At 38.0% G+C, this 21613-nt stretch overlaps 1 protein-coding gene across 1 annotated transcript; it reads right to left on the reverse strand.

Moving 5' to 3' along the window:
• Window positions 1–5946: 5946 nt before the first annotated feature.
• LOC140326721 (hematopoietic prostaglandin D synthase-like) lies at window positions 5947–17884 on the reverse strand. Its single transcript, XM_072405570.1, has 6 exons — window positions 17765–17884; window positions 13945–14086; window positions 12787–12879; window positions 10900–11000; window positions 8708–8803; window positions 5947–6250 (listed from the first exon to the last, which is right to left on the reverse strand). Exons 2-6 carry the CDS (start codon window positions 14075–14077, stop codon window positions 6086–6088), a joined length of 588 nt encoding a protein of 195 aa, XP_072261671.1. The 5' UTR covers window positions 14078–14086; window positions 17765–17884; the 3' UTR covers window positions 5947–6085.
• Window positions 17885–21613: the final 3729 nt, after the last annotated feature.

A 21613-nucleotide genomic window follows, 5' to 3' on the forward strand; every position in this document is an offset into this window, starting at 1 on the left:
TATATATATAATTCTAATTAATGATGTATATAAATATATATGTGTATAAATATATGTGTCAAAATATAAATGTGTATATATGATGATATATGATATATGATGCTGAAACCCATCCTGGAAATTAGGCTGGGGATATAAACTCCCAGGCTGCTTATTCCTGTGGCTCTGTCTTGGCTGATGAGCTGGGAGGAGGGCCAAGGTGAACTGTGCGTAAAGACATAGGCCCTGATTTATTAAGGTTCTCCAAGGCTGGAGAGAATACACTTTCATCAGTGAAGCTGGGTTTTCCAGCAAACCTGGAATGGATTTCCTAGAAGTCAAGCTATTTGTTAGCAGATGTTTTCAATCCCGGACCAGATCCATTTCAGGTTTGCTGTATCACCCAGCTTCACTGTTGAAAGGGTATTCTTTCCAGCCTTGGAGAACTTTAATAAATCAGGGCCAAAGACTTTTTTTTTTAGAAAAAGTTGTATGGTTAGGGCCTTAAGCTGCGTCCACATTTGCAATTTTTGTCGTTGGAAAGGATCTTTCACGATCCTTTCCAACGACAAGGGACTGCACGATGCATGAACGGTGCTGTACCTACAGCACTGTTCATGCTCTATGGAGAGGGGAGGGGGAGAGCGACGGAGCGGCACCCTGCTGCGCGCTCTCCCCTTCCCTTTCATTAGAATCGGCTGTCGTCCATCGTCCGTGGATCCGGCAGGTCGGTCGTCCGGACGATTGTCGACACCGACTGTACACATGGCAGATTTTCGCCCGATAATTGGCCGATGCCGATTATCGGGCGATAAAAATCTGACGTGTGTACGTAGCTTTAGAGTCCTGCACAGCACTAGGTTGGGCTGGATTGTTAGTAAAGGGATCTAACAGTGAGTTTGTGGCCAAGTAGGCAGGCTTTATGTTTGCTGTTTGATTTATTTTGCCTGCTTTGTGTGTAAATAGTGCTAAGTGAAATGAACCCTTGATGCACTTAAAACCTGCTGGCCTTGTTTCCTGCTGTAAACACCCACCGTTGCTACAGGCAATCTCAATATATATATATATATATATATATATATATATATATATAAATATATATATATATATATATATATATGTATGTGTGTATAAATACATATATATCAATAGAAGCAAACAAGAACTTGTGTGTGCCTGTGACTTTTGTTGAAAAAATCTAATTTGCTGGCAAAAATGGTGAAATTTGGTTGATAAATAGCCTTTAGGGGTCCAATTCCAGATCGCGATTACGTGCTTCCAATTTGGCTTGATGAATCAGGCTCAGAGAGAGAAAATATATCTGGTTGTAAAAAAAAGGTATGTAATAAAAACAAATAACTTATATCAAATTTTAATTTGCATAATAATGAGTGTGAATGGAACCGGAGAAAGCAAACATAAGCAAATAAACTTCAGCTTTACATGGTACATACCTCTCAGCTTCAACAAAATATGTGCACTGATACTATTTTACCACAAGTGACAAATACACTTGAATTGAGTTTGGCATTAACAGTGCAAGACTTTTTATCTGTTAGTGTATTCTGGGATATTTTAGTGAAAGAATAAATATCCTTATGAATCAAATATAATTAATGGTTTCTTCCCTATAACTGCCTACAATGCTTTTCTTTACTTTTTTTGCATTTTTTGCTATATTACTTTATTGCATATTCAATTCTAAAAGGTGGATAATTAAACTTACCGTAGGTTATCTCTTTAGCCATTTTCTCATATCAAATGGTGAAAATTGTTTTGTACTCCATTTAAATTGCATATACTTTTACAGTGAATATTCCAGCTCCCTTTGCTTAAGTTTTGGCCCTTAAACTCAGGGCCACCGTCAGAAACTTCTGGGCCCCCATGTCCCCCCAAGTTCCAGGATTGCAAGTCGATGGTCTGAGCTAACCATAAAGGAAGCCAGGTGCTGGTTAGCCAGACCCTACACTTGCACCTGGCTCCACTGCTGGCTAGTCAGGTGCTAATGGAAGGTCTGAGCTGAACCAGATGCAAGTGTTTGGTTTGGACCAACTAGCAAGGGAGTCAGGTGCACTTGCACCTGGATTTTTTGTTGGCTAGCCGAGACCCAAAATACTTGACCCTCTCTTTCTGGTTATCCCATTCCCTCCACCTATACCTGGCTAGCCAGCAAGGGTAACAGATGTGTGTGGATCATCAGGCTAGCCAGTGCATGTAAAGGATCCGGTTCTTGGTGGAGCAGACAACAATGTTGTGCTGGAAAACCTTGTACGGTATGATCACTACTGTTAAAGCATTCCAGACCCACTGGCATTAGGATTTTGGCACACTTTTTCTAGTTAGCGTAGTAGTCTGACATTACACTTGGAATGCACAATGCCAGGTTTCCTTTCGAGGAAAAGTCCACCCTATGGAGGTGGTGGTGGGTGATATTATGCACGCAGTGGGGAAAATTAGGGGTGTTGGATGAGGGTGTGGAGGAACATCAGGAGCCCCATTGAACTGCCAGTCTGAGTGAGTGGCTTTTCTTATTTCTTGATCACTCTAATTGATTTTTGAATGGCACAATTTTTTAAAAAGGGCTGAATGCATAGGGTGACGGGAAATTCACTACTGTTAGACATAAGTCAGCACAGGAATCATTTGTTTTGTCCTTCACAACACAAGCAAGCATTATTAAGGCCACCTGTGCAAGTGTGCATGTTAATGCAAAAATCAACCAAAATACCCCTTATAACTCTGTGTCTGACACTCATGTTCAGCTACTGTCCTCCCCTTTGTCTGCTTTATGATCAATAAGGATAAAAGCCAAAAGCACTACTGAATTTAGCAGAGCTCAAGTCAATAATAACACTTACTGAATGGTTTCTCTGCCTGCAGTGTCTTGCTGAAACCTAATGCACACTTCTGAGAGTTGAGGAGCTCAGGATTTTATCAGACAGCACTGTGAATGTGGCAGGGTCCCTCCCCCTGGCTCAGAGAGGCACCATGAGCTGTCAGCTTCTACTGTGTCTACAGTTTCTAATCCAAGAAGATTACTCAGGGCTGACACAGAGGGCCACTGCAGAGCTATGCAGCTTTTAGGGTAGTGACTGAGCCCCAATCAGTACTGAAGTACCCTGTGTCTTATGGTGGCCCTGTAAAAACTTCTTAAAACTATTCTTCAAGGACATTTTTAGATTTTTAACATTGCAGTCAATAGGAAAGTAAGTATTTAATAGTTTTGGGTTACTTTGTCATAATAATTATTATTATTATACAGTATTTATATAGCACCATCATATTACGCAGCGCTGTACATAGTCCATAGTCATGTCACTAACTGTCCCTCAAAGGAGCTCACAATCTAATGTCCCTACCATAGTCATATGTGATTATTATAGTCTAAGGTCAATTGTTAGGGAGAAGTCAGTTAACCTAACTGCATGTTTTTGGGATGAAACCCACGCAGACACGGGGAGAACCGGCAAACTCCATGCAGATAATGTCCTGGCTGGGGATCGAACCTGGGACCTAGCGCTGCAAAGGCTGGAGTGCTAACCCCTGAGCCACCGTGCTGCCCAATAATAATTGATAGAGATGTCCCAAAAGAAAAAACTGAAATAAGCATGTGAATTATTTCTAAATTAATGGTAAAATCTAGTTGAGAATTGCCAATGTTTATATGTAGGGTACTGTCAGCCACAGACTTTTTTTATGTTAATTGCAAAGTATTGTCACTAAAATGTCATCACTAAATCATTTAGTTGTGAGGTGAATTGGGTTGATATTACAAGCACCCTTTTTACTTGTATGGGTTGAAATGACAACAGTTAGGATAAAGTAGCCAATGACCTCATCAGAGCTAAGTCTCAAGGCAACTTTTCCCTGCTCCTTCTCCTTGGTCTTTCTTCTGCTTTTGACACTGTTGATCACCCCCTTCTAATACAAATCATGCACTCCATTGGTGACAGTGACACTGCTCTCTCTTGGTTTGCTTCCTATCTGTCTGACCGCTCCTTTCAAGTTTCTCTCCATGGTAATTCCTCCTTGCCCGCTCTCCTCCCTGTTGGTGTTCCCCAAGGGTCAGTACTTGGACCNNGTNNCTCTTATCTCTGTACACCTCCTCTCTCGGTAGTCTCATATCCTCCTTTGGCTTACAGTACCATCTGTATGCTGATGACACTCAAATCTATCTGTCCACCCCTGACCTGTCTCCCTTAACCCTGGATAAGGTCTCATGCTGCCATCTCATCATGGATGACTGACCGATTTCTGAAACTCAACCTGGATAAAACAGAACCCATCATCTTTCCCCTTCAAATTCCAGATCTCCCCGACAAATTTCTAATTGTAAACAACACTGTTATTTGGCCCACGTTGGCTTGGTGTCACCTTTGACTTTGCCCTCCCATTTACCCCCCGTATTCAGAACATTTCCAGGTCCTGTCAGTTTCACCTACGCAACATCTCTAAAATCCGCCCCTCCCTGTCCCCTGAGACCACCAAACTCCTTGTACACGCTCTTATCATCTCTCGTCTTGACTACTGTAACCCCCTCCTCTCTGGTATTCCACTAACCCGACTCTCTCCTATACAATCTATTATGAATGCTGCAGCCAGACTCATCCATCCTTCCATTCCTCTTCTGCTGCATTTCCTTGCAGTTCCCTTCATTGGCTTCCATTTCACCTTAGAATCAAATTCAAGCTCCTGTACTTTGCCTTCAAATCCCTCCACAGTCCCTTTTACATTTCTGACCTATTAAAAAAATACTCCCCTAGCCGGCCACAAGACTTTTCTAGAGCTGCCCCAACTCTTTGGATTGGTCTTCCTTGCCCTATTTGGCTTGCTCCTACTCATTCTACTTCTGCTCATTTAAAAGAGCGCTCAAAATTCATTTTTTCCAACTTGCCTACCCATCTTCTTCTGACTTTTGAAACCGTCACTACTTTCCACCACTACATATCTCCCCTCCTATTGTGTGATACTTCCCCCACCTACTAGATTGTACAACTCTTGGGGGCACGGTCTTCCCCTCCTCCTGTGTCACTGTTTGTATTTGTCTCTCAATTGCAACCCCTATTTAATGTACAGCGCTGCATAATATGTTGGTGCTATATAAATCCTCTTTATTAATAATATTAAAAATAAGCTGCAGCTGCCTGGCTGGCCCTTCATATACCTACACATGAGAACACCTGTGTACATTTTGGAAGCATTTCAGAAATACTGACACATATATAATGTCCTACCAGCTGCATTTACCGGTAGTAATTCTCATGTTCCCCATTGGCCATCTTCCTGTGTTTTTGCTGTCTGTGTACCCTTGGGAAAACTTCCTCCTACTTACAGAGATTTACTATAATGGGGACACCAAGACAATATGTATAGGGCCACTATGCATTATCCAATACATTAGTGTCAGAAGTTGATGGATATAAAAATTACAAGTTCGATAAGCACTTTCAGCTTTTATATATACCATTTCTGTGTGTTTTTAAAAGCCTGTGTGTATTAAAAAGTAAAACCAGAATATTTTAGTAAGTCATCTGTGAGCGTCTCTATATCCATTCTACAATATCTACAATATCTAGTAATTTTCATGTTGCCCTTTCTTTATATTCCAATCATGATCCTGTTGTGTATCCGTGTGCCATCATGTGCCCTTTACTTTGGTTGTTTGTATTTGTATATTACCTACACTTTAGTAATGTTAATATTGACAAATCAGCTATCTTCATGGATGAATAATGATAAATATAATAACAATAATAAATAATAATGAGCTGTCAATGCAATAGGCAGATTCTGAGCACAACCTATTGTCCCACAGTTTTAAAGTAGTTCTTAAACATGTGTAGCCACATTTTTTATAGTTTTGTATAGAGTAGAAAGGGTTAACGCCTCTTCCAGTCTTCTAGGAATTGTTTTGCTGTCTATGTACCATTGGGAACATTTCTCTTACAGAGACACCAAGAAAATATGTATAGGTCCAGTATGCATTATTTATTACATTAAAACTTGTGTCAGAATTTGATGGATATAAAAATTACTTTCAGCTTCTATATATATACCATTTCTGTGAATTTTTATCAGCCTTTAAAGTAAGTAAAATTAGAATATTTTAGTAAGGCGTCTCTGGGCGTCTCTTTATCCATTCTGCTATTTCTGGCACTTCTTGCACTCTTTCTTTAAGAGCTGACAGCTTTGGGTAATCTTTTGCAAAGCCAGGTACATAAAACTCAATACTATCACTGCAGATATCCCAGAAAAAGTCAGCCCAAGTAACCTGAAAAAAAATGATCTATATTATTTTAAGATCCTTATTTGTAAAGAATACAAATGCTATCTTAATCATTTACTTTAGACAAACACAAAACTTTTCACCAATCATTACAAAGCAGTAATGGTACAGTGATGGTATCATTCCATCATCAATGGTTAATAGTTAACAATTAAACCATGGTAAACATTTAGCAAAAGGTAAAGGGGCAATCTACATATATAATGAAATATTCAGTAAAGCAGAATGGGGAAGGAAAACTTGCATTAAAGTGGAATTAAACCCATTAGTAGGTGGTGAGCTTTTGTCATAATCAGCAAGTATGCACAGCACACTTGATTATGACATGTACTTACTCTTTGCCATCACCCTGCATGCATGGAAAGCACCATCTTCATGTTAGCTCCGTGGTGAACTTCTGTAAGATGGCAATCCTGTTCATTCATTGGATGATGTAACCCTTGCACATTGCTCTGTATGTGGTGAGCGCAAATGCTGTGCAGTTTACAGCAGAAACAAAAAGCCACTAGGAAAAAGTACATTCTGAGCAAAGTGACAGGTTCTCTTGTTAAGAACCTTAAGGTGTGAGTTTTGGGGACTTTAGTTTTTCATAGAACCACACAATTTTTATTACTGACATATTTGGTACCCATTTACTTAACAATCTAATTTTTTATATTTTACAAAAATTGTGGATTACAATGTGTATAGAAAGTTTGGTAAACAATTACTCTCAGGGCCGGATTTGTACTTTTTTTTTTTCATGTGCCTGGTGGATGAATATGGGAGGGCAGCCATGGTGATAGAGGAAGGGGAACTATGATAAATGTAACCAGAACAGTCCCATGCTAAACACTTTTATGTATCATAATAATAATATTACAGCCATGATAGCAGTACAATTGCCACAGCTTGTCTTTTGAAAAATCTAGCTCTGGCTGCTCTAATATATTTTTGCTTTCATAAAATATATCATATTTAGAAGTACATTGTTTTATGAAAATATTACATTTTAGCATGGTGTACACAAAATACTCATGCAAGGGTTAAAATGCCTTTTATACAGCATCATGCATATTTGTCCTCCTGAGAATTCCTAAATTTACTAATTCAAACAGTGTGTGTGCAGAATCACCAAACATGAAGTTTGCTTCCCTTACAGAACTCATTTCATTCTGATGAAGTATATGATGAAATATAGCAGAGGATATCATTACAGTAATACAGAGGGATAGAAGACTGCAGCTGAGTTTTTTTTTATCCTCTCTCTCTAATTAAAGCTCAACAGGGCCCCACTAACAGGCAGATGGGGGCAGGGAGGGGAAAGTCACTTCTCTAAGCCACTAAGTTATGCAAGTTATTCTAAGTATGATCTACAAAATTAAATACAATATTTCATAGTACCTTAATAAAAAAAAAAGAACATCACCCATACATTTACAAAATCTTTACCTTATCTTTACTAGTAAGCATTATTTTTCTTGCATTCCAGGCATTTCAGTAAATGCATCTTACATGTTTAAAATATTTGTTACTTATTATTCCCTAGGTGTCATGAAACATTTTATTTTTACAAATGTATTTTGATATGTTTGGCCTGGCAGGCCAAATAATTATATCTTCTTCTGTTTCTAGAATGTAACTTGCTATTCTGCCACTGAGACAGTAGCATTCTCTCCAGGAATTGGGAGATTTTATTTGGGAACTGGGAAGTTATGTTAGTTCTGCGAGAATAAAACCCCTTTGTGATAACACTGTACTCCGGAGACTACAGATCTGTGTTGATACAATTTAGCACATCAACACAGCAGTTGCCAAGCTCTCCTGGTAATTAGATGTAAAATATAGGGTAGTTTGTTCTTGTGGTGGGAATCCTTAAAGTGTGTTTTAACGTGACTGTTTTGGAAACAAAATAACCGTTCTGTGACCTTGGAACCATGTAGCATTGTAAATTGAGTTGCAATATAAATCAAGGTTTGAGCCTTGCTGTAACAAAGAAATCAACAGAAAGAGCTACAAATGTGAACTGAAATATTATTTTACAGCTAAATAACAAAGCTACAGTCTTCCCCTGAAATGTAGAGCTGCTTTCTAATGCTGTGCAAATGTATGTAAGAACAGTGCCACTTATGTTACTGGCCGTGTTAAAGATGCTGCATAACTTGCCCAGGCACTTTATGTATATTGCATACTTTTTGTTTCTGAAGTGAATTATATTTTTCTCCATTATTACTTGAAATGGAATTCACACCTTAGTGTACTTGTGTTGTTATTGCATGTCGATGTTGGCACACACATTGTACATGTTTTGGAGATACCCCAAATTATTTCTAATGGGTGCCCAATGTTTAAAAATAATGCATATAACTTTGAACACACCACAGTGCATAGACCAGAAATGTGATAAGGTTTTATGCATCCCAGACTTAAAAATCTAAGACCACAGTCAAACAGTATACTTACATAGTCACCTGCAAACCAATTCTTTTCCCCCAATTCCTTCTCCAAACCAGACAAGACCGTGGGACCATTTTTATCCAAGTATTTCTTCATCTCTATCTAAAATAACAAATAAACAAATACTAATTCAGATGACAAGTTTTATATCGCAAATACATACAATAATTCACACACTATTCTGAGCAAGCTTGTATTCTCATATATTAGTTGTCTCTCAGGAAAAAACAGACATTTTCTGGTGCCATGTGTGCAGTATTATCTTCATTTAATTTTCCAGAAGTCCTATAAGTTCGCATATTTTGCTCAATTTAGGAAGTGGCCAGCTGCCCCGTCACTCTATTGTTCTATCATCCATCAAAGCAGTTGGATGGCTGTTAACAGCTGTAGGAAATGATCTCCTAGATACAGTTTAAATTTGCAAAAGATGCATGCAATGTTTAATTTCCAAAAAAACATTTTCCCAGCTCCACCAGAAAGCCAGAAACATTGGGCCTGATGTATTAAAGCTCTCCAAGGCTGGAGAGGATACATTTTCAACAATGAAGCTGGTTGATCCAGCAAACCTGGAATGGATCTGGTCAGGAATTCAAAACATTTGCTAGCAAATGATTTTGAAGAAATCCATTCCAGGTTTGCTGAATCACCCAGCTTCACTGATAAAAGTGTATCTCCTCCAGCTTTGGGGAGCTTTAATAAATCAGGGCCATTGTTACTCCTGCATACACACAGTCACATCATCAGTGGCTGCCCAAGGGCCCAAAAAAATTGTGGTGGACTCATGGAACCATTAACACTGCAGGGAACTAAGAGGAAAGTAAGCATGTCATCATTTATGGCTCACCCAAACAAACATGTATAATATTGTTTTTAGGTGTTCCTCGTGTAGCCTGTTCCTTTAACGATTAGTTGATTTCCCCAGGTTAATAATTAATGGGCCTTCCTACTGCGGTTAAGGCAAGAAGGATTGTTTTGCTTTAGCATAAGCCAGTACCATGAACTGCATTTTCAGCCTTTGTCACCAGTTTGACAAGAAATTATGTTTATAGTTTTTATAAACCTGATGGTGTGAAATCTCTCAATTTGCACCAATATGGGAGACAGTTACCTGGTGAGGTCCTGATAATGACAGGGAAAGCAGCATGAGTCAGATGCCCTGCTAACAGTGGGTCTCTGCAATGTGTTGTCGCCAATAGGGATGAGCAAGCGAAATTTTAAAATTCGATCTTGCGGCGAATCGGGCCGTTCTTGCGAGTTGTAAGCGAGAACAGCTAGTGTGAATTCGGCCATCGAGATCGAATTTTTTGGGACTTGCAAGAGCAATCGGGAACAGAGCTGACAGCTCTGCTCCCCTGATTGGTCTTGCAGCCCTATAGTATGTGTCCTTGGATAAGGATTCTCTATCCAAGAACACAGAGACCCGCGGCTGTGCTCATCGTGAATGAAAGCAGCCATGGGAATTATCCTGTGATGATTCTCACGGCTGCATTCATTGATGAGCACAGCCGCGGGACTCACACTGACAGGGAGAGTACCAGAGCTTATCAATGAATGCAGTCATCTCAGGATGATTCCCACGGCTGCTTTCATTCATGATGAGCACAGCTGCAGGACTCGATTGATGAATGCTGCTGCGGTACTCCTCCTGTATTGATTTTTTTGATCTTCCGATGGGTTCGCGAAATCAGAAGTTCGAGGAAATTTTTGCGAGAATGTCAAAGGCATTCTCCCTCATCCCTAGTCTCCAACTGTCACCATAAGGTAAATGATGGACACAGAATTGTTGATAATCTTACTTTATCATGATTTCACTGATGTGGTGGAAACTCTCTCTTCCGGTAAAGGGCCCACCCACCGCGCTGAACTTGTTACATGATAGTGTGCATGTTACCTCTACATTTTTGGCCCAGCATTTTAAGTATTTATCTTTTATTTTTATGGGAATTACAAGTATGCCATGCAACCCTGATCAGTAGCTAAAAATCACTTTACTGATTCTAATTCCCTGATTGAACAGTATATATTGCAAATACAGGAAAAAAGTAATATGTTGTATGAGATGTGGAATATATAAAAATTCAATGAATTTTTAACAGGAGACGTACATACACATTTGGGTCCTAATATATATAGTAACTGATATTATTTATACATATATATTTTAAAATAAACATTTAAGTACAGTAAAAATGCCGTACTTTGTCGTCTGTGTACCAAGGAAAGTGTGACACAAAATCATCAATGGTGTCTAAAATAGCATCAATATGAAGGTCATCCAGTTCTGTCTTCCCTGTCAGACCTAATAATACAAAGAATACAATACGTATGATTATGTAAACTACATAAGAGAATGTGAAACCTAATACTTTATTTAATATAAAGAACCAATATTTTTTCAATGCTGAACAATAAATAGGGCTAGAGACAAGTTTGTATACATGCAACTACAAACTGCCACAAGAGGAGAAGAGGGCCCAGACAAAAAAAAGTTTACATTCTACTAGGTGAGGAAGCATGGAATAAACTGGGCTTGGGGAAATGAAACCGCAGCTAATTAGGGAAAGAGTGAATTTTGTAGATGAGTTTAAATAGGTGGATATAAGAGCTTGTTTGAATGTGGTAAAAGTAAAAGCAAGCGGGCTGAGGATGGGCGTTCCAGAAGTCCTAGAGAAGTCCAGGAGCCATGTGTGGAATGAGGTTATAAGTTAGCAGGTCAATGGAGAAATGGGTAGGGTGGTTGGGTGGTATATCTATGAATAATGTTGAAAATGTTAGCAGGAGATGTGAAGAGATGAAAAGGTAAAGCACAGTAGCACTAACTGGATTCTGAAATGGAAAGCAACAGAGAGATGTGCAGAGAGAAGCTGTAGATAAGTAGTAAGAAGGATAGATACATCTAACCACAACATTTATGATTGTAGACATGATAAATTATTTAATGGAACACCAGATAAGAAGATGTTCATTTATATATTAGTCCTGAAAACGTATGCTATGTTTTTTGCCTAGCTGTTTCTGGCATTCATTTTCTCTGACTGACTTAAGCTACGTACACACGTCAGATTTTTATCGCCCGATAATCGGCATCGGCCAATTATCGGGCGAAAATCTGGCGTGTGTACAGTCGGTGTCGTCCATCGTCCGGACGACCGACCTGCCGGATCCATGGACGATGGACGACAGCCGATCCTAATGAAAGGGAAGGGGAGAGCGCGCAGCAGGGTGCCGCTCCGTCGCTCTCCCCCTCCCCTCTCCATAGAGCATGAACGGTGCTGTATGTACAGCACCGTTCATGCATCGTGCACTCCCTTGTCGTTGGAAAGGATCGTGAAAGATCCTTTCCAACGACAAAAATTGGAAGTGTGTACGCACCTTAAGAACACGTAGCTAGAGCTGGAAAGTTAGATTATAGTCAGAGGCAATATTCTGCATACTCTTCTTGTGTCATTGGGCCTGGACTGGAGACGATACACTTTTATCAGTGAAGATGGGTGATCCAGCAAACCTGGAATAGATTTCTTCAAAGTGATTTGCTAGCAAAAGTTTTGAATCATTGACTAGATGCATTCCAGGTTTGCTCAAGAAAGTGTATCCTCTCCAACCTTGGAGAGCTTTAATAAATCCGGGAGTACTAAAGCCTTTTTACCGGAATGACAGCCCAAGAACTATGTAATGTAGGGCAATGACAGTGGCTTTCATACTTCCTCCATACAGGGGTCCACATATTCTGTAAAAACATACCCATATAAATCCACTGTTTTGTTCTTTTTGTATTGAGTTTATAATATTATCAATAAATATTGAGTAACATAATGGGCTTGGTTTATTAAAGCTCTCAAAAACCTGAAAAGAGAGACTATCATGGGAGAAACTAGGCGATCCAGCAAACCTGGGATGGATAGGTTAGTCCAGGATTGAAAATATTCTGCCAAATAATAGCAAATCATTTAAAAAAAAATTCCAGGTTTGCTGGATCACCCACTGGATCACTTTACTAAATCAAGCCCAGTGTATTGTGTTTACTTATATACTTGGTGTTAATAATGCTACCCATTCAAATATTTATCATATTGTAACCATTTTACCTGCTTTTCTGGCCAAATATCTGCCGATAGCAAGGCTCTGGTAATAAACAGTCCCATCGATTTCTAAAACTGGGAGCTTTCCAAATGGAATTGCTGTTGAACGAAAAAAATATTAAGCATGGATAAGCAATACAGTATCATTACATTTTTATTTGTTAGAAGCAAACAGTCATGCTTTACTAAAGGTATGGTGGGCTGGTGTCTATAGGCAGTAACGTCAGTTGTTTGAATGTACCACCATCACAAAAAATATTTTTGCTACATCTCTTTTTTTTTGCAAAATATTTTGTGAAGGCAGTTATTAAGCAATATAATCTGACATTAGGGCTACGTACAAACGTGCAATGGTTCTCGACCAAAAATGGGCCCAGAGATGATATCAGAGAATCTTGCATGTGTACATCGCTCGTCGTCCATCGTCCGAACGGCCGTTCTAGTGGATCCATGGACAATGGACGACAAACGATCACAATGAAAGTGGGGAGGGGAGAAGGGGGAGAAAGTGCAGTGGGGTGGCTCGCTTCTTTTCCTCCCTCTACCCTCCATAGAGCAGGACGGTGATATATGTACAGCACTTGTTCATGCATCATGCAGTTGTTTGACTTTTTTGCAATTATTGCAATTATTTTGCAATTAGTGCCTAAGCTTTAGGATGCCAGATTTTCTGGGTTTATGGGGTCCCAAGATGTAAATCTGGGCCAAAATATAACACATACTTTAATATTAAAAAAAATTAGAGTAAAATTTCTAGTTGTCAAAGAATTCAAACACGATGCTGAATATCTCTATATGTTGAGGACATTTATTAACTGTGTCACCAGTAAGATGTTTGGCACCTCGGACAAACAAGGCATGCTGGCTTTAACTATACTTCTGGACTTTTTATTTTTACAGTCCATCCATAACTATCATGACCAAAACGACTTTAACTAATCCAAATAGATATACATTAATTAAATATACAATATATACAGTAATTATTATGGTTTGCAATAAGAACAATGGTAGCCACACCATTTTGTTCTTTTTATAGGTCTAGGCTAGTAATAAACACCATGTAAAAAAACATGATTAAAATAATTACAAACTTTTCCGAAACATTTATTAACTTGTAATACAGTAAACACATACAAACAAAACATACATTTTGCTACTTACAGGACTTATGTTCAGGCCAGTTATCATATTCAATTCTGCAGTCTTCAAACTCTGTATTCTTATAGGCAAATATGTAGCGAATGAGTTCTGCCCGTCCTCTAAAGTTGAAATAGGTGAGCTTGTAGTGTGGCATGATTTATTTCTACAAAGAAGAATAAAATACATCATGATTAAATACATCATTTACCGTGGCTAGCTAAAATGTGTTCAGAATTTTCCCACATTGCTGGTAAGTTCAAATCAAGCATCAGAATTGGGAAGATTTTTTTGTCTTTTGGTAAAGGTAAATGTGAATAGGCAATATATGAACAGCTTCTACTATTGAGGACCTTTTGAGCTGTGTTCACCAAGTAATATGTAATATGTAGATTGTCTAATCAAAACTATGGTGTCACCAGCTCTCTATAACATTCCCTAAAATACCAATAAAAGTTACTCATTTCTATATACAAGTATATACTTCAGCAAAGTTTACGTACCTTACTTATGATTGAGCTCACAAGCTCAAGCCGGAAGGCATATCAATATCCAAATAAATAACCTAACAATAGGCTTTGTTAGCAACAGGCCTCGCCTTTGTGTATCTGGTACAGAACATTCTTTTCATGTGTGGGAAATTCTGGTTTCCCACTCATGGTATCTGTACTTCAAGGACATATAGGCACAACAATCATTGCAAGAAGTTTTGGATGATATTTTCTAGCAGTAATGTAAGATTAGTAGCAGGAAATATACTATTACAGCATATACTTATTAGGATAACCGCAAGTTCCATTACCCACAATAGATTAAAAGGATATTCAATAGGTAGAATCTGTGCTATTAAAACATAGCTACCAACTGTCCCTAACCTGGAGGGGCTGATTCTGTTTTGGGATTAAGGTGGAACTATATACATTTAAAATTACGAACCGGAGGGTTGTTTTAATGCAGAAGGGACAGGTCATAGCCCTTAAATATGCAATAAAACATACTTTCCTGCCTGTTTTGTAATCTTCTTTGTGAATTCCATGCTGTTTTCATAAATGTTGTACAGCACTATGTCAGATCTGCATCAATTATCATCCTACATTATAGAGACTTTGTGATGATGCCAACAAATCTAAAATCAGTTAAATAATGGAAAGGTTTTTTCAGCAATTATACTAGCTTTGTATTTGAGGGGGGGGGGGGGGGGGGTGTTAGAAACCAGGTAATGCAAATTTTAGCAAATTAAAGCTTTAAAAAGTTATTTTAAATGAATTAATTCTTGTTCTTAACATACATTTAGCAGAGGTTCTGACAGTGAGTGTCTCTACTATTTGGTGTCTCTACTACTTATCTCAGAAAGTTAGGCAATGTTCAGACTGGCCATGAGGTTGTGGTGGGGTTACAGCTTCTTCATGCCAGCAAAGCACTGCCTCAGATAGATGGCTACAACAGATGGCTACCATTTATCTGCGGCAGCCCAGCAGTTCAGTGTTGCTTACTGCTGTCAAATGTGCAAGCCACATGCAAGTGTCCAAATGGCTGGCATTGTTTGATCCTGCTGCAGCTTTGGTTAAAAAAAATATGTATTATTATGGAAGGAAACTTTGTGTTCATTTTGAAAACAAATATAAAAATGAACATTGATATAAATTGTCAAAGGATATACCACTACCTTTCCTGCCTTTTTTTTTTTAATGCTGTATCCTGTTCCATACAAATGACTACCTTAAAGTGCATTGGGAAACACAACACATTCATTTATTCTGAGACTGTACTGTACCTGCTATGTAAGTGTGTTTAAAAACATCTATTAGAATTATAAGTTGATGCAAGGACTGAAAGTTATATTGTAAATCAAGGACCTCAATGAAGAAATGATTTGTATGTTTACTTGACACTACATGCTGGAGGTACTTGCATACATCTCCACGTTTATAAAGCTGGCCATGCATAATAAAATCTGATTACGCCATCTTCTAAAGATCCAGCAAACATGTAGTGCTTTGGTTTTCCTGAAGCAAAACAAGTTGAATGGATTGTATAGGTAGGCTCACATATTGCAAAGTTTTGTTGACACTTGAAAAAGATTATAGGGTCAGACTGGAATATGTATGATGAAGCCTTCTCTAGGCATAGACTCCTATCCTTCAAAACAGGCAGATCATATTTCTGTGATAGTAAATAAGCATTCCTTAATTAGGAGCAGAAATAATAGGCCATTTATAAACTATCACAAGCTAATATTAGGGGGAAAATTCTTTAAATTGTAATGCAAGTTATATATCTTACTACTGCTGCCAAAGCACTGAGGGGACCTTTGTATCTCTGCATACGATGTGTCTGCACAGGAAATGTGAAATTCCTGCAGGCCCTTTAAGACACAATGCAGCATTGAACAGGGGTCATATGTATGAACGTTTCCTACAAGGCATCTATGACAGCTTACATTCATACATAAAGCCTCTGAATGATCCCAAGTCATGCGTAATACCGAAATAAATACAGTATATAGCATGCCTGAATCAAAGGAAATAGAACCTTAGTGTTCTCAAAGGGGACTCCAAGAAAAGAACATTTATGTACAGCGAGCACATGTCTGTCAGCACCCAGATTAGTTACCATGTCATAATAAACAATAAAGTGAGGACCTCACCAATTTTAATGATAGGTTGTGCTAAAGGTACTTGACCTTCTATGTTTTTTTTTCAATAACAATAAAATGCTATATAAACTTTGAAGTACTATTTGCTTACTCTTGCTTTTTTTCAGCACTTTAGTTAAATCAGTTTGAAAACTATTCAATCTGCTGGAAATCTAGTGAGTTCTGAAATCTCTGGATGTGGTGTACCATGATTTGTTAGCATTGTTTCCACTTCTCATACTTACAGAGAGATTCTTGCTAGCTGTTATCTAACAACCAAGGTTACATTCACACTGTGAAAATGGAACATGAAGCCGCTGTGTTCTGCTAGGACAGCCTATAATGGGTTGCCCAAAGCACCACAATGCATGGCTGCACATTGAACTGTTCTGCATTTGTAAGTTGCATTTGGAATGTCATTACCATTATCCAGCACACCAATGCATGTTTTGTACAATTCTGCAACATACTTAGATTGCAGCAGCGCAACTGAGAGATTGCCGTCACTGTAGAAAAAGACATAAGGTCCTATTTAACAAAAGCTACAGATTTGAAAAGATTGAAAACAATTTATCAAATGACATATATGCTGAAGAACAGATGAGATTTTAGTGATAGGGTGTAACTATGGAGACAAATATTCTGTAGTTTTTATTCAGTCCAGAACAGAAGAGAATCTCAGTGACTTATCATATCAGTGACTTTTCTGACAGTTACCAAAACATTTCCGCTTGATTGCACAGTTGGCTTGCAGTCAATGAATGTCTTGATATTAATGTCTGCACTGATATCATTATTTTCAATGTGTTACAAATGGCACATCTGTATATGGTGAATGTAAAGGTAATCCATGTCCAAATACCGTGCAGCCTTAGTTCTGTATACCTAATGTAACATTAGGCTAAACATACATGTAGACAATGCACAATAGATCTATGTTATATAAAGATATCTAAATGTGATCATTAAACCACTGCTTCATATAAAAATCAACCCCTGGTGACCCTTGAACAAATGCATCACTTAACACATGACAATAAAAGTGTTTAACACAACTGTTAGTAACTTTTTAGCAAGATATTTCCCATATGCAGATAATCACCAGAACCACATTCAGATTATTGCTAGCTAGTGGTAGAATATCTAATCTAAGCAACCAGTCCTATCTTCCGTTCAAGAAATCATATGACAGAAATATTTTTACATTACCTTAGCAATGCAAAGTCTTGAGAACTTCTAGCAGCTGTGTGCTTGGTTTATCACAAAGAAGTTAGAAGTTTTCTGTGAATGTGTGATGAGCTCCTCCTCCAACAAGCATATGGATGCAATTAGTTCACACTGCCCTCTGGAGGTTAAAATGCATATATACAAGACATGCAGGCACAGGTTGTCTGCTCACTGTCACCCCCAGCAATAGGGGTGTAAAATACTCATTTCTTTAACCTATTATTATTATTATCATCATTATTATTATTAATAAACAGGATTGATATAGCCCCCAACATATTACACAGCGATGTACATTAAATTTGTATGTAGTATGCTGACATATTATGCAGCATAATACAAACTCCATAGTTATGTCACTTGCTGTTATGACCTCATTTATTTATTAGTCATTAGATAAATACTTTACTTAAATAACTTAAAGCAGATGTATCATGACATTTTTAAGATTATAAAAATTGGTGGATAACCCTTTAATATAATGAAACAATAATCTTTTTTATTTTATTTTTAAACTAGTTATTTTTTATTTTGAAGGGGAGTACACCTTCTCTTCCGTCTACCACCGCAAAAGTAAAGACTGAATGGGAAACCCAGACCCTCCTATATATGTCATGTATCCCAGAAGGCTTCCCGATGTGCAGAAGGAGGTAAGATCTGCGCATTACCCAATATCGCAACTGTGCAGTGCTGTGATGATGTATGCGATGGTTCTGCAAAAGTAAAGGTGTCTTTTTTTATTTAATGTTTTTATTTTTTGTAATGAAAGTTCTATGTTAACATATAAGTACATATAAATAATAAAGCATTGCAACTGAAGTATTTGTTAACTCAGCCATCAAAATCTTAGTCTTTTCCTTATTGATAAATTAAATGCCAAAAGTCCTTTCAGCCTTATTGATATAATATTTTTATTTAAACAAAATTTGGTGATCTTTCCATGAATTGTTTTGTTCAAGCATATCCAAGTAAGGGGTGACAACACTTCCTGCATTCACATATTGTCCACACAGGAGTCACAGTTTTTCCTGTGAGACCTATAATTCAACTGGGTATAAAAACCAGGATGCCGCGTTTCTAAATGCTCAGTAATATATATCTAACTAACCCTTGATCATGTCTCTGATTTCAGTGCTCCTGTAAAATTGGATGCAGCTTGGAGAGGCATATCCAAGGCAACTGAGAGAAAGGAATGCTGACCGTATTGTCCACACACACAAAGCTGTGTCTGAATGTGACACAGCACGAAGTGTACTGAACTGTGCACAGCATTTCCCCCACAATCAGAGACTCGGAGTGCCAGTAAAAAGCTATGCCACCATTCATGGTAATAAAACAAGTATGTAAAACAAGCACTGCGGAAATAAACTTTTTATTATTATTATAAAATTATAATAATAAACTTTATTTATAAAGCCCAAACATATTATGCAGTGTTGTACATAAATAGGGTTGCAAATGACAGAGAGATACATACAGTGACACAAGAGGAGGAAAGGACAGGTTCACCGAATCATGTAAGTGCTCATATGAATCACATTCCCAACTAAAAGCAACAAAGACTTTAAATTCAGCTCTTAGTCATGTTGCACCAGATGAGAAGGGAGTGCCAAGGAAAGGGGGCACCTCCAGGGGTGTCTTGTTGTCATTGAATGAGTGTAAAGAGAAATTCTAATGATTATTCCGGGTGAATTCGGCAGAATACTCTCTACAGACCTGTATGTTCAGGTGGTGATGCCTGCTATTATTTACACAATGCAGTTGCACTTTCAGAAACCAAGTAGCCACGGCCTGCTAGGGGATCTTCACGATGCTGAGATTACACCAGCACACCGTCCTGCCCTATATATCTTGGGTGGAAGAGTTCTAAGAGACATGACCATTTTAAGAGACAGAGACATTTAAATCTTCACTTGATATCCCATGGTTCTCCTATTCCCACTCTCCTGCACATGAAAGGAAGTGAATGTTCACACAATACAACCAGTTAGGAATATCCTTTACTAACTCTTTAGAACATTAAATTAGGTACACACTTTTAGCTACAAATTTTATTATAATTTCAATCAAATTCAAACTGGCTTGTGTCACAATAATTAGATCAAGTACTCTAATTACTCTATTATTAGAAGAACTGAATCCTAATGAACAAAAAAGGGTGCAGGCAAGGACAGCAATGAAATTCCACCATCCAGGAAATGAGGTCAGCTCTTGTTGCAGCTTCTAATGCATATTGTGAACAACTGCGTGCAGTTGGGTAAATGATCTAGGAGAGAAGCTTGTACAACCTGGCAAGGCTGGATTTCTGGTTTTTCGTACTAAAATAAGAAATAACCCCACTATACTCACCTGTTCCCGTCCCATTGAGGGCAATACCATCTTCTTCCATCTTCTATTCCTTGTTTTGATCTTTATCACCCTGATTGGCCTGGGCCAGGATGGCCTATGTCCCATGCAGGCAGCCATAGGAGAAGTCAAGATGATCCAGGTATCAATAAACCCCAAAACATCCAATAAAACCTTGCCTGATCAAAAGTTTGTAAAGTGGAACATTAATAACTGCTTGCATTACCAATACATTTAGTGATGCATTTATGTTTTCGAGGCTACAATATATGTGTATTTTATGTCCTTATATGTCCAATTTTTTGTTACAATTTCACGTTTTTTGTACTGGCCTCACTGTGAGAAGTTGACATTCATGATACATTGGGCCTGATTTAATAAAGCTCTCCAAGGCTGGAGAGGATTCACTTTCACCAGTGAAGCTAGGTGATCAAGCAAACCTGGAATGGATTTCTTCAATGTCATTTGCTATTTGCTAGCAAATGCTTTGAATCCTGGACCAGATCTATCCCAGGTTTGTTGGATCACCCAGTTTCACTGGTGAAAGTGTATTCTCTCCAGCCCTGAAGAGCTTTAATAAATCAGGCCCATTCTATTAGGATAAAAATGAACTTTTATTATTCTGCCTTTGCCCTAGATGTTAATGGTACTGATGCTGCCAACTAACAAAGTAAGTTACAATCTACCCTATTACCCTTTAGCAAAACACACTTTTAGATCACAAACATTCAAGGATACAGTCACATAATATCTGCATGCACTACTCTACGCATCAATTTAATGTATTTAAAAGGTCTATATATAGCATCTGACCTTTTCTAATGTCTTCATGCTGAATAAATGATTGACCTACAGTTGCAATGATGTTTATTAAATGAGACATAATCAATTACAACCAAAAGCAGCTGGTGAAAACCCAGGAATTCTAAAAAAAAAAAAAAAAAAAATCAATAGTAGATTTAAAGAACTAAACATGGTTTAAAATTGTATCATCTTTATTAAACAAGTACATTATTACGTAATTATTATTATAAATTATTACACATTATTTACTATTATTATTTATTATTATTACAAGTTATTATAAATGTATTAGAGCAGAAGAGAGTAATGCTGTTTGTGTTGCCTCTATTTGCAATTATAACGTCTGACATCAACCACAATTCAATGTATATATAAAAACTTTTTCTATTTGAGAATTATAGAGATCACTCTGCTCTTGGGAACCTTCAGTGCAGCAGAATTTTTTTTGTAGCCTTCCCCAAATCTGTGCTTTGCAACAACTCTGTCTCTGAGCAGACAGTTCTTCTTTGACCTCATGGCTTGGTTTTTGCTCTGATATGCATTGTCAGCCATGACACCTTCTATAGAAAGGTGTGCACCCTTCAAAATCACGTCCGATCATTTCAACTTAACAATCAAGAAGCAGTGGTTACAGAAACGGTAAGTGCTCTCGTAAAAGGCTTGAATACCTATGTAAATGTG

The sequence above is a fragment of the Pyxicephalus adspersus genome, chromosome 3 (genome assembly GCF_032062135.1).
Source record: "Pyxicephalus adspersus chromosome 3, UCB_Pads_2.0, whole genome shotgun sequence".
Lineage (NCBI taxonomy): Eukaryota > Metazoa > Chordata > Amphibia > Anura > Pyxicephalidae > Pyxicephalus > Pyxicephalus adspersus.